Genomic DNA, 11830 nt, shown 5'->3' with positions numbered 1-11830 from the left:
CACACACACACACACACTCACTCACACACACACACTCACTCACACTCACACACACACACACACACACACACACACTCACTCACACACACACACTCACTCACACTCACACACACACACACACACACACACACACTCACTCACACACACACACTCACTCACACTCACACACACACACACACACACACACACACTCACTCACACTCACAAAACATTTTATCTAGTGATGATAATAAATCTGAAGCAAATACAGTTTAAATTTAAGGTATCCTGCTACTGACTTTTATTTTATTTTAAAATAAAAGCTTGTCCATACGTCTGAAATGTAACATTCAGGTAGAGTGCAAATCTTCCATAAGCTTCCAAAAAAAACAAAAAAAATTTCAAAGTATATTTAATATAGAAAATATAAACAGACCAGTTCCGGAAATAAAAACACCATTAATTTTCTTCATGGGGGAGTTGATTTTTAACGATAACTTATTAAACCTTTAAAGTTGGTGCTACTGCGAGCTACGAGAGTGTTAATCGATAGAGTATGCTTTTGTTGAAGCCAGCTGGTTCTCATTTTTTAAATTACATATTATGTTTATTATTGAATAGTCCTGTTTAACAGCGGAACTACATTACCCATGATTCCGCAGCGCTGTTTGCGCGTGACTTCCGCCTGCTGGACACAAACAAGTAGCGCGTTTACAGCCGCGCCTTTCACAAAACACAGAGCGCTAATCATCTTACATTACTGGATTGTTATTCGAAGTAACACACATTTATTAGTACATTTAACACTGAAAATATACACAGTCGAGTTGCGGAAGTAAAACCTCCATTCATATTCTCCTTTAGGGGACTGGTTTTAAACGCGTCGTGACGTGTGCGTCATTTCCATGACAACCGCCGAGCGTTCCACCGACAACAACCACAACAACATTAATATTTGCCTAATATTAAAAATTTCTTATGCTTACTAATCTGAGACATTTTGTCTGTTTATGACAAAAACAAAAAAGTAAAGCTTTGCTCTTCTGTTGCAGTTTATTTAATAATGTATGAAAGTTTTAGTTGTATTTTAGATTGAGGATAGTAATATATGAGCAGATGTAAGTGTATTTATGTGGCTCTTCTGCAGGCAGCTGCTCGGCCTGATGGGAGGATAAACACTTGTACTGCATCGTCAGTGTGTTCAGACTGAACTACACCTTCAGCCAATCCCGTGTACAATAAAAGCACATGTAAAAATGTCTGGAGCTTTTATTCCACATTCACTCAGACGTCACAAAAGAAAAGTTTGGGAATGATCTCGTGTACATGTGGAGAGGTCCTGTGACCATCACCTTCACTCATCACAGATAAACCACTCCATCAAACAGACTCAAGTAAACACAAATCAGCATTTCAGGAGCACAGAGCCCAGCACTGACCGTCAACCTTCACTACATTAAGACAACGGAGTGAACAAACAGTGCTTACAGTGACAAAAACAAGGCGCTTCTGGAAGTGATTCAGACCCACATCATAATCATAAACACACAAAAGCAGACGGCGAGAGAGAAGCGTGTGCAGCCAGAGTGAGGAAAGAAGGAGCACACAGGATCTCCATGTTGGCCAAACGAGCCAGAAATCATTAGAAATAAATGCACATAAGCAGCGTCCTCACATCATTCATGGAGTCTGATCGATGAGAAAAAACTCTGGTAAACACGGTCAAGAAATTCCCAATATATTTCACTCAAAAATCAAGAAAAAGACTGCTATTTTTAATACCCTATATACTTATTTTAATGTCAATTAAGCACATTTGACCCTAATTTGTTATTACTGCATTGCAAAAAAAAAAAAACGATATTCATATTTTTATATGAAAATACTTCTACATAATTTTTTTTATATGTTTACACCTAAATACATTTTGTAAAACTAAACATCAATGTACTCGGTGTTACTGAATTTAAGGTAAACTCATCGTGTGGTTTTCATCATTTCAGGAGTTAAATGTGCTTTAAACATCAGCTTCAGGAAAATATACATGATTCATTTTTCTCCTTTTAATTTGCAGGTGAACCGTGACATTCATCCTGATAGAGTCTGAACACTGATCATCAGCCGCAGCTCAGATCTAATGCTGCCCTTCGCTGACACTCAAACACACGCCACTGTAGCTTTACACACACGCCAGCGATCCGGAGTCACTCCGCTTTCAGTCGCTCCCGCTCTCATCCTGGTATTTGGCGCTGGCTTTGATGGCGCGGCCGTTCTGGAGAGGCGTTTCCTCATAATCGCTCCTTCAGAGAAACAGATCCACACAGGAGCATCAGAAAGCATGGTGTGGATGGCATGAGTGTCCTGATGTGGGGACGTACCCGTAAATGACGTCATCGTCCGAGTCGTTGAGCATGGAGAAGGCAGGGTTGTCCTTCAGCTGCGAGTCTGCACACACACACACACACACACACACACACACGTCTGCGTGACGAAGGCCAGCTCTGCTGCAGAAACAGCGCGCGGCGATGGACTCACCGTACAGAGTGCTTGTGGAGGGCGAGTAGACGAAGGCTAGCGTGTAGAGATAGAAGTTCAGCAGACCGTAGAAGGACAGAAACTCCGCGGGTGCAGAGACACACTCAGGAGAACCACTTTAGATTTCAACCATTTAACAAAAATGTAATCTAAATTTTCAACCTTTCAAACAAAATCTAATTGAAAATAAACTAATAGTATGACTTTAAACCAGGGTTATTATAGTTGACTAAAACCACAAAGATATTTTTGTTGCTTGAAATAAAATATAAATATCTTATTTTCAACTTGAACTATTAAAATAACTAAAACTAATATATACAATTAATAAACTATACATTTTAAATTTATAAAAAAAAAGACAAAAAACATTAAAACAAATCACTAAATTTAAGAAAGTTGTGATATAACGAAACCTTTAAAATATTTCTGTTACTTGAAATAAAAAAAACGTTAAAAATATATATTTTTTTAAACTTTAAACTTAAAAGTATTTGGTTTAACTTGATGCTCTAAAAAAAACAACAAAAAAACAGTACAGACTGTATAAAAGGACAAACAGTAAAATTACTAAAACTTGGAAAATATAAAACTAATTTGAAATATTAATGTGAGTGAGTGAGTGAGTGAGTGAATGAGTGTGTGTGTGTGTGTGAGAGAGGTGTGTGAGAGGTGTGTGTGTGTGTGTGAGGGAATGAGTGTGTGTGTGTGTGCGCGTGTTTGTAGAGAGAGAGTGTGTGTGTGTGTGCGCGTGTTTGTAGAGAGAGAGTGTGTGTGTGTGTGCGCGTGTTTGTAGAGAGAGAGTGTGTGTGTGTGTGCGCGTGTTTGTAGAGAGAGAGTGTGTGTGAGTGTGGGAGAGAGAGTGTGTGTGAGTGTGGGAGAGAGAGTGTGTGTGTATGTGTGAGTGTGTGTGTGAGTTATTGTGTGTGTGTGAGAGTGTGTGTGTGTGAGTGTGTGTGTGTGTTACCTGTGTAGGGTGTGTTCTTGAGCTCGGAGCAGGCGCGCAGCACCAGAAACAGCAGATACAGCACATACACAGCCACCAGCAGCAGAAAGAAGATCTTCATGCCCTGCAGCAATTTTAAATGTTTATTTTTTTTTACTGTATTTTCTGTAAATGAAGTTGCATTTATTTTTTTAACTGTGTTTTCCAAAATAAGAAGATTTTTATCATCTGAAACATGATGCAACCCATACTGCAAAGTGACTTTAATTTTATTCTTATATTTTATTTTAACCATATTTTCTGTAACACAATTAGCTTTTCAATTATCTCACTGTATTTTCAGAATATAAGTTATTATAGAAACAAGCTGCAACTTATATTCCAAAGCGACTAAATGTATTTTTTACCCATACTTCAAGGAGTCACTTTTTTAAACCATATTTTCCAGGATAATTTTTATTATTATTATTATTATTATCTAAAATATTCTGTGCCTTTTTAAACTTTTTTGTGGGGGTTTTTCCGGAATGTATTTCCCGAAAATGTAAAATGTTTTTATTTTTCCAAAGACAATTTTTTCAATTGTATTTTTTTTACTGTGTTTTCTGATTTCGGATCTGAAAATCTGAGACTTACATTCTTTAATTTTGTTTACAGTATTTGCATTTATTATTTTTTTACAGTATTTTTTTCAGATTTTTTTTTACAGTATTTTTCAGAATTTAAGTTTTTTTCTGAATCATCTGAAATGTATAAAAAAAACAAATACTGTTTATAACAAACACCACTATAATTTTTTTTATAATTATATTTTTCATTCCTTAATAGCATCACAAGTGAAGGATTTATTTTAGAGGGGAACAGTGTTTATGTTTCATTTTACTTGTTTTTTACATTATTTCTGAATGTAGTAAAATGTGACTCATCTGTGTTTAGTGTGACTTCTTTTCTGGAAAACAACATTCTTTTTTATATTCAGTAATATGATTATTTTGACTGTGTGGAGCTGAGAGAAACTCACCTGGAAGTTCTGGATGTCCACTTTGTACTGATACGTGGGATCCTGCAGCTCATTCACCCTAATAATAATAACAATAATAATAATAAAAGCATGATGAAGATCCCATCAGACAGCAGCTGTGAGTGAAGAGCAGCAGGTTTCTCACGTTTGCCAGATTCCCAGCGTGACGGCCGAGAGCCACAGCAGCCCCACGATCAGCAGCTTGGGCAGGTAGAAGGTGAGGAGCCTCCGGTCTGCCTGCAGGAGAGAGCACAGGTGAGTGAGCGAGCCGAGGGTGTGCTCCAGCGAGGGCCGTCGGGGGCCGTACCTGCACTCGGAGCCCGTGATACACACACAGCCAGAAGAGCAGCAGTGCACACAGGAACAGAGCCTGGAAGAACGCGTCCAGCGTTCCCGGAAACCAGCTGTTCACCAGGAACGACAGCGGGAAGAACGGATCTACAACACAGCATCGGCACATCAGATAAAGAAGTCACACAGGCTGCTTTTACTTGCTCAAAAATACAGTAAAAATAGTGAAATATTATTACAATCTAAAACAGCTGTTTCTATGTGAATCTCTGTTGAACTGTAATTTATTTCTGTGATGCAGCGCTGAATTTTCATTAGTTTCTTGCTGTCCTCCATCCTCTCACCGTTATACAGCAGCAGCAGCGGCAGCAGAACAGACATCCACTTCTGCTCCACGCCCCAGTCCCTCATGGAGAACTTGCGCAAGGAGTGAGCGAACACACACTGCACACAAACACAACATGAGCATCAGACGCCGGAGATCCGCTCAGTCATGCAGACGGTCTGCGGCGGTAACTCACGGTCACGATGAAGGTCATCACCACAAACACGAAGCGGAACCAGATCTCCACCTGAGAGAACGTGGCGTTGTACATCTTAAACTGAGGAAGCACAAAACACAGAGAAACAGACTCGAGCGTGATCCTGGATTTCACTGCTGTACTGCATCATATCTGCTGAATGAATCCAGCTCCTGTTTGTAGTTCCGAACCGAATCCTTCACCAAAGCGCAGTGGATTGTGGGTAATATGAGCCATTAGAGTATCCGTAGAACTCTTTTCAACATACTATGCTTTAGGACGCACTTCCTCTCATCTCACATACGGTTTAGGATGGAGAGTGTGAACACTGGGACGCAGAACGAGTCACTGAATCACTGACTCACTCGATTCACTCAGAACCACAGATTCATTCAGTAACGAATCACCGCTGTGTGTCGCTCACAGACTCGTCAGATCTGCTGTGACTTTGATTGAAATATTTTAACGCTTTATTTTTTCCATAATTAAATCACAGCACATTAACGGGTTAAACCAACAGCCCTAATATATTTATAAACTTGTGTTTATGTAAAGTTGAGTTTTTGAACATATTTTTCTGGAGATTGTGAGTTAAATTTAATACGTGTATAATTAAAACCGAAAAACCATTAAAGCTAATCCATATATCTAATTTGCAGCATCTTTTATTTTATTTTGTGAAAAGCTGTACATGAGGGAAAGTTTTATTGAAATTTTTTTTGAGTCAAGTCAAGTCAAGTTTATTTGTACAGCGCTTTTCACGATACAAATCATTGCAAAGCAACTTTACAGCAAATTAAGTTTCTACAATATTTAGTGGTAGCTTATCAGTGGTGACTGTCAATTAATGTACATATGGCAGAAATGTACGGAAAAATCAATTTAAGACGTAATAAAACAGACGATGAACACTATTAACAGCAATTATTATATGATGCAATCAAACTTATAGCAAAATGTGGTAGTTCTGTATGTTGTTTCAGGGTTGGCATCATCTGAGGTCCTCTTGAGTCCAGCATTCAGCTACCTAATATTAGGCCGCTTTTGCACATCAGCAGATTTTTTCTCTCGACATGCAGAACAGAGCTAAAATCTGAACTCACCACAAAAGTCACGTTTCTGATTCTGTCCTGCAGGTTCCTGAAGCTGACGTTGATCTTGTACTGAGTGTAGTTCAGATATCCCAGATGCAGCACGATGATCTCGTCACACGCCTGCTGATGCTGTAACACACACACACTCATGAGGATCGCACTGACGGCCGGAGCATCACACACACACAGACACACACACGCGCACACGCACACTCTCACACACACGCGCACACACACAGACACACACACTCACGGCGGTGCAGTGCAGGCTTCGGTTCTTGTTGTGCATGTTGTTGCTGATGCGCATCACGCTGGCGTCCTGCATCACACCCTGCAGCTCCACGTTCATCCCAAACTCCCTCAAACTCAAATCTGCAACTGAAGACACACTTCATCAGCACGACTCGCTCACAAACAGAGCCAGTGAATCAGTGCATGAAGACGGCTCACTGTTGCTGTCCAGCTGAATGATGCACGTGAGCCAGAGCTGCTGGTTGTAGTTGGACAGCGGCTGAGATCTGAGGTCGAAAGGGCCGGTCTGAAGACAAAACCGCTCACATTTAACCCCAAAATACACTTACACTAACCCTCAAAAGCTTGGAATAATAGAGACGCTTAAATGTTTCTGAAAGGGGTCTCTTCTGCTCACCAAGACAGCATTTATCTGATTAAAAATACAATAAAAATATGAAATATTCTTCATCTGTGAATCCTGAAAAATACACTATGAAGGTTTCCACAAAAATATTGTGCAGCACAACTGTTTTCAACATTGATAATAATCAGAAATGTTTCTAATAATCAGCATATTAGACTGATTTCTGAAGATCATCTGACACTGAAGACTGGAGTAATGATGCTGAAAATACAGCTGCGCATCACAGAAATACATTACAGTTTAATAGAGATTCACATAGAAAACAGCTGTTTTAGATTGCAATAATATTTCACAGTTTTTACTGTATTTATGATCAAATAAATGCAGCACTGGTGAGCAGGAGAGGCAAAAGAAATAAATATTTAGGAGCAAATCTGCAGCTGATCGCACGACTCTCACCTTTGATCCATTGGCGCTGACGCTTAAACCGTTGTAATAATTCTCACTGATGATCTTCGGTCCTGCAGGAGAGACGTTTATCAGTCAGTTCAGCTGCACATCTCATATAATAATGCCTTGCTTTTGTGTGTTTCAGTCCTGCCAGGATAGAAATCAGCCACTGTGTGCCTTTCTCTGAGAATGCACTCGTTTAGAGTTACTGAAACACAGTGCTCAGTCCGCTGGGATTCGATCTAGTCTGGATTTTATATATATATATATATATAAAGTTTCATGATCTGGAGACTTGTAATATTCATAAAAAATAAACTGTTTAGTAACTTCATCATAACGGAAGATTTAAATGGTAGATGTTTTCAAATAAACAGGCATTTTTACCTTTTAAGTGCACTGAACGAGAGTTGTGAAATGACACACTAGGTCTCTGAGGGTCTCGAATGAAACGTTGGGAGCACGACAGCGAGCAGGTGAATGCTGGGAAAGCAGAGCTCTTACCTGACACACCGATGAGAGTGGAGACGCCGAAGCAGAAGAAGAAAACCACGAACACCAGAACGAAGTGCCTCTTAGAGAGAGTGTATAGACGCATGGGTGCCAACCTGCAGCACACACACACACACACACATGAGTCACGAGTCCACATCACATGCAATACTGATTCATATCCACACCACAATAACAGTTACAAAAGTTTTTCAACGGTTACACATACATGTTTAATTCATATATATAGATAAATATAGATAGATATAATGTTGCAATATATTAAAAATATAATTTTTATTTTTAAAATATATTTTAAAACATTGTTTATTTAAACAGGGAGTCATCACAATTATTACCAGTAAAGTATGGAGTGCCACAAGGATCTGTCCTGGGTACTCTGCTATTTTCAATATACATGTTGCCCCTTGGTAATATTATTAGAAAATACGGGATAGGCCTGGGCGATAAAATGGTATCGATATTTATCGACGGTACACCTTCTTCGATAACGATATAAAAAATGTTCGATATAGCGCACGATATACTGTAGGCACGTGCTCTGAGTGACGCAGACCGCACACACGAACACAAACATGAGGGCTGTGCCTGTGATGAGGAGATTGTGAGTAAAGAATGAATATTAGTCGAATTTAAAATAAACATTTGCATTTGAATGTTAGGAGTGCGTCAGGGAGCGTCATCAGTGGAGCACGAGATGCGGTGATGATGATATAAGTGTAGTTTAATGTTTTGTTAGTTTAGCCCACGACTAGTTAACGCAGCAGTTGCTGCGTTATTCATTCAAAATATTAGAGAAATATAGAAGCTCAATGCGGGGAAGATCTTGATTAGGTTAAAACCGAAACCAAGCTATTCACACAGAACGCATATTCAGCACATTTTCTAGACTGACAAATACGACTGCTGCACTCACGTCTCACACAAGCACACACACACACACACACATGAGTCACGAGTCCACATCACATGCAATACTGATTCATATCCACACCACAATAACAGTTACAAAAGTTTTTCAACGGTTACACATACATGTTTAATTCATATATATAGATAAATATAGATAGATATAATGTTGCAATATATTAAAAATATAATTTTTATTTTTAAAATATATTTTAAAACATTGTTTATTTAAACAGGGAGTCATCACAATTATTACCAGTAAAGTATGGAGTGCCACAAGGATCTGTCCTGGGTACTCTGCTATTTTCAATATACATGTTGCCCCTTGGTAATATTATTAGAAAATACGGGATAGGCCTGGGCGATAAAATGGTATCGATATTTATCGACGGTACACCTTCTTCGATAACGATATAAAAAATGTTCGATATAGCGCACGATATACTGTAGGCACGTGCTCTGAGTGACGCAGACCGCACACACGAACACAAACATGAGGGCTGTGCCTGTGATGAGGAGATTGTGAGTAAAGAATGAATATTAGTCGAATTTAAAATAAACATTTGCATTTGAATGTTAGGAGTGCGTCAGGGAGCGTCATCAGTGGAGCACGAGATGCGGTGATGATGATATAAGTGTAGTTTAATGTTTTGTTAGTTTAGCCCACGACTAGTTAACGCAGCAGTTGCTGCGTTATTCATTCAAAATATTAGAGAAATATAGAAGATATATATAAAAGATTGGATGACCAATAATTTTCTCCTATTAAATTCGGATAAGACAGAGATATTACTTATTGGACCATAAGACAGTACACAGAATCTCTTGGATTACAATTTGCAACTAGACGGATGTACTGTTACTTCCTCTACAGTCAAAAATCTGGGTGTTATATTAGATAGCAACTTGTCTTTTGAAAATCATATTTCCCATGTTACAAAAACAGCATTCTTCCATCTTAGAAACATTGCCAAGCTACGAAACATGTTACCTGTTTCTGATGCAGAAAAGCTAGTTCATGCATTCATGACCTCTAGACTGAACTATTGTAATGCACTGCTAGGTGGCTGTCCTGCATCTTCAATAAACAAGCCACAGGTGGTCCAAAATGCAGCGGCTAGAGTCCTTACCAGGTCAAGAAAATATGATCATATTACCCCAATTTTACAGTCTCTGCACTGGCTACCCATTAAGTTCCGTATCAGTTACAAAATATTATTACTTACCTATAAAGCCCTTACTGGATTAGCTTCTGCGTACCTAACTAGTCTTCTACCACGCTACAATCCATCACGCACACACACACACACACACACACACACACTCTCACGCACACACACACACACACTCTCACAGGGAAATGAAATAAGATCACGCCCACCGGAGGCAGCGGCAAACACGACACACAAAAGCATCTCTAAATATAAAGCAACCCCACATATAAATAAATTATTCATAACAGTAATTAGTGTGAAGCGCGCGCCGCGCACGTGTGATCAGTTTATCTCTCAAACATCTGGAGCCAAACGCGTTTCCTGAGCTCTAGCGCTTCTTCTGTGTGTGTGTGTTTATCTGATGCTGCGATCCGTCCGCGCACTTACCGCTCCATCGCGCTGCTTTTACTCCGTCTGCGACGCGAATAATAAATCAGAAGTGTGTTTACTGGCCGCGCTCTTCCGCACACATCAGCCCGCTGACGTCACCCGCACGAGGTCACGTGACCCCCGCCGCAGTGCGCATGCGCCATCTGCCTTACCGTTTTATATCAAATAATACAATCTAACTCGTAATGTAGCGATTCAAAGCCTCAGAGAGTAGCTTTACTGTGCACGCAGGGATTCATTCAAAACGAAAATGTAGCGCACATTTAAAATAAATAAAATATTACATATTCATGCCATATAGTATGAATTTATTGGTCTGGTCATTGTGAGAAATTAATCACAGGTGTACACTAACACGCCACAGTCTGTGTGTGTCTAAACACGAGTAATCTAATGTGTTGAGAGCTCGTTACCTGTAGAAGCGCTCGATCTTGTAGGGCGTCAGGTCCTCCTTCAGCTCGCTGCAGGCCTCTTGTATTCTCCTGCAGAGCTGCTTCATCTCCCCGAGCACAGGCTTCTCCGGCCGCTCCATGCCTCCTCACCGACGGATCTGCGGGACACGGGAGGCGCAGGGGGTCGGTCACGTGATCCAACGCGTTCAGGACCGCGGACAGGGTTCCGCTCACTAGGTAGGGCTCACTACATAGGGCTCATAGACACGAAATACACCGCAAGACCCTAACTCAAGTCACTAAATATAGTGACAAACACGTCCCTTGACTCTTCAGTCATAAAAACATTTTAAAAAACATTTTGAAAAGGCATAGTTCTATAGTTTTATGCTTTTATATTAAACATTCTCTATATTTTCTTATATTTGCATGAAGTGGCTTGACGCTTTATTGTTTTGCAATTTTTTTAAATAGTATAAAGTAACACGTTTTTTTTTTTAATGATACATAAAAGAACTTACCCTAAACATGAACATTAAACACAAGTTAATACACCAGCTATAGTGACAAACATAACTGATCAGTCGATATTAAAAAAAAGGCATAATTCTATACATTTATGCAGACGCTTTTGTGCAAAATATTCTCTAAATTTCCCTTAAATATGAAGTGGCTTAGTATTGTTTTGCTATTTATTTATTTTGGTATAATATAGCGTATATACTATATGTAATGTAAATAGTATAATGTATTGGTTTAAGAAACCCCTTTGTTTTTTTTTCACTAAAATCATAAATTTATATAAAAATATTCTCAATTTTCATAAATATGAAGTAGCTTGACTTTAGCAAAACTATACATTGTTTTTAGTCTAAATTACACAAAAACTAATTATAAACGTAAACAAAATAAAATATACACAAAGTATATAAAAAATTGCAATGCAAGTGAATTTAGTGTTTCAGAGAACCATTTAG

The 11830-nt window shown here is 39.1% G+C and overlaps 1 protein-coding gene across 1 annotated transcript; it reads right to left on the bottom strand.

Moving 5' to 3' along the window:
* Window positions 1–1867: 1867 nt before the first annotated feature.
* Window positions 1868–11040, bottom strand: LOC107738581 (transmembrane protein 181-like). Its single transcript, XM_016550345.1, has 16 exons — window positions 10875–11040; window positions 7940–8043; window positions 7445–7506; window positions 6838–6925; window positions 6641–6765; window positions 6397–6516; window positions 5294–5374; window positions 5117–5216; window positions 4789–4919; window positions 4627–4718; window positions 4482–4539; window positions 3444–3584; window positions 3049–3056; window positions 2515–2630; window positions 2358–2424; window positions 1868–2279 (listed from the first exon to the last, which is right to left on the bottom strand). Exons 1-16 carry the CDS (start codon window positions 10991–10993, stop codon window positions 2195–2197), a joined length of 1497 nt encoding a protein of 498 aa, XP_016405831.1. The 5' UTR covers window positions 10994–11040; the 3' UTR covers window positions 1868–2194.
* Window positions 11041–11830: the final 790 nt, after the last annotated feature.

Source organism: Sinocyclocheilus rhinocerous, unplaced genomic scaffold (genome assembly GCF_001515625.1).
Source record: "Sinocyclocheilus rhinocerous isolate Xijiao unplaced genomic scaffold, SAMN03320098_v1.1 scaffold3662, whole genome shotgun sequence".
NCBI classification, from domain to species: domain Eukaryota; kingdom Metazoa; phylum Chordata; class Actinopteri; order Cypriniformes; family Cyprinidae; genus Sinocyclocheilus; species Sinocyclocheilus rhinocerous.
This window is presented reverse-complemented; position numbering and strand designations above follow the sequence as displayed.

What these genes read in the sequence shown, in the direction of transcription:
- LOC107738581 (XM_016550345.1), bottom strand. Translation starts at nt 10,993, where the DNA reads ATGGAGCGGCCGGAGAAGCCTGTGCTCGGGGAGATGAAGCAGCTCTGC. An exon ending in GCTGCTGCTGCTGTATAACG is followed by an intron (nt 4,920 to 5,116) that starts GTGAGAGGATGG and finishes GCTGTGTTGTAG; the next exon opens with ATCCGTTCTTCCCGCTGTCG. An exon ending in TGGACATCCAGAACTTCCAG is followed by an intron (nt 3,585 to 4,481) that starts GTGAGTTTCTCT and finishes AAATTGCTGCAG; the next exon opens with GGCATGAAGATCTTCTTTCT.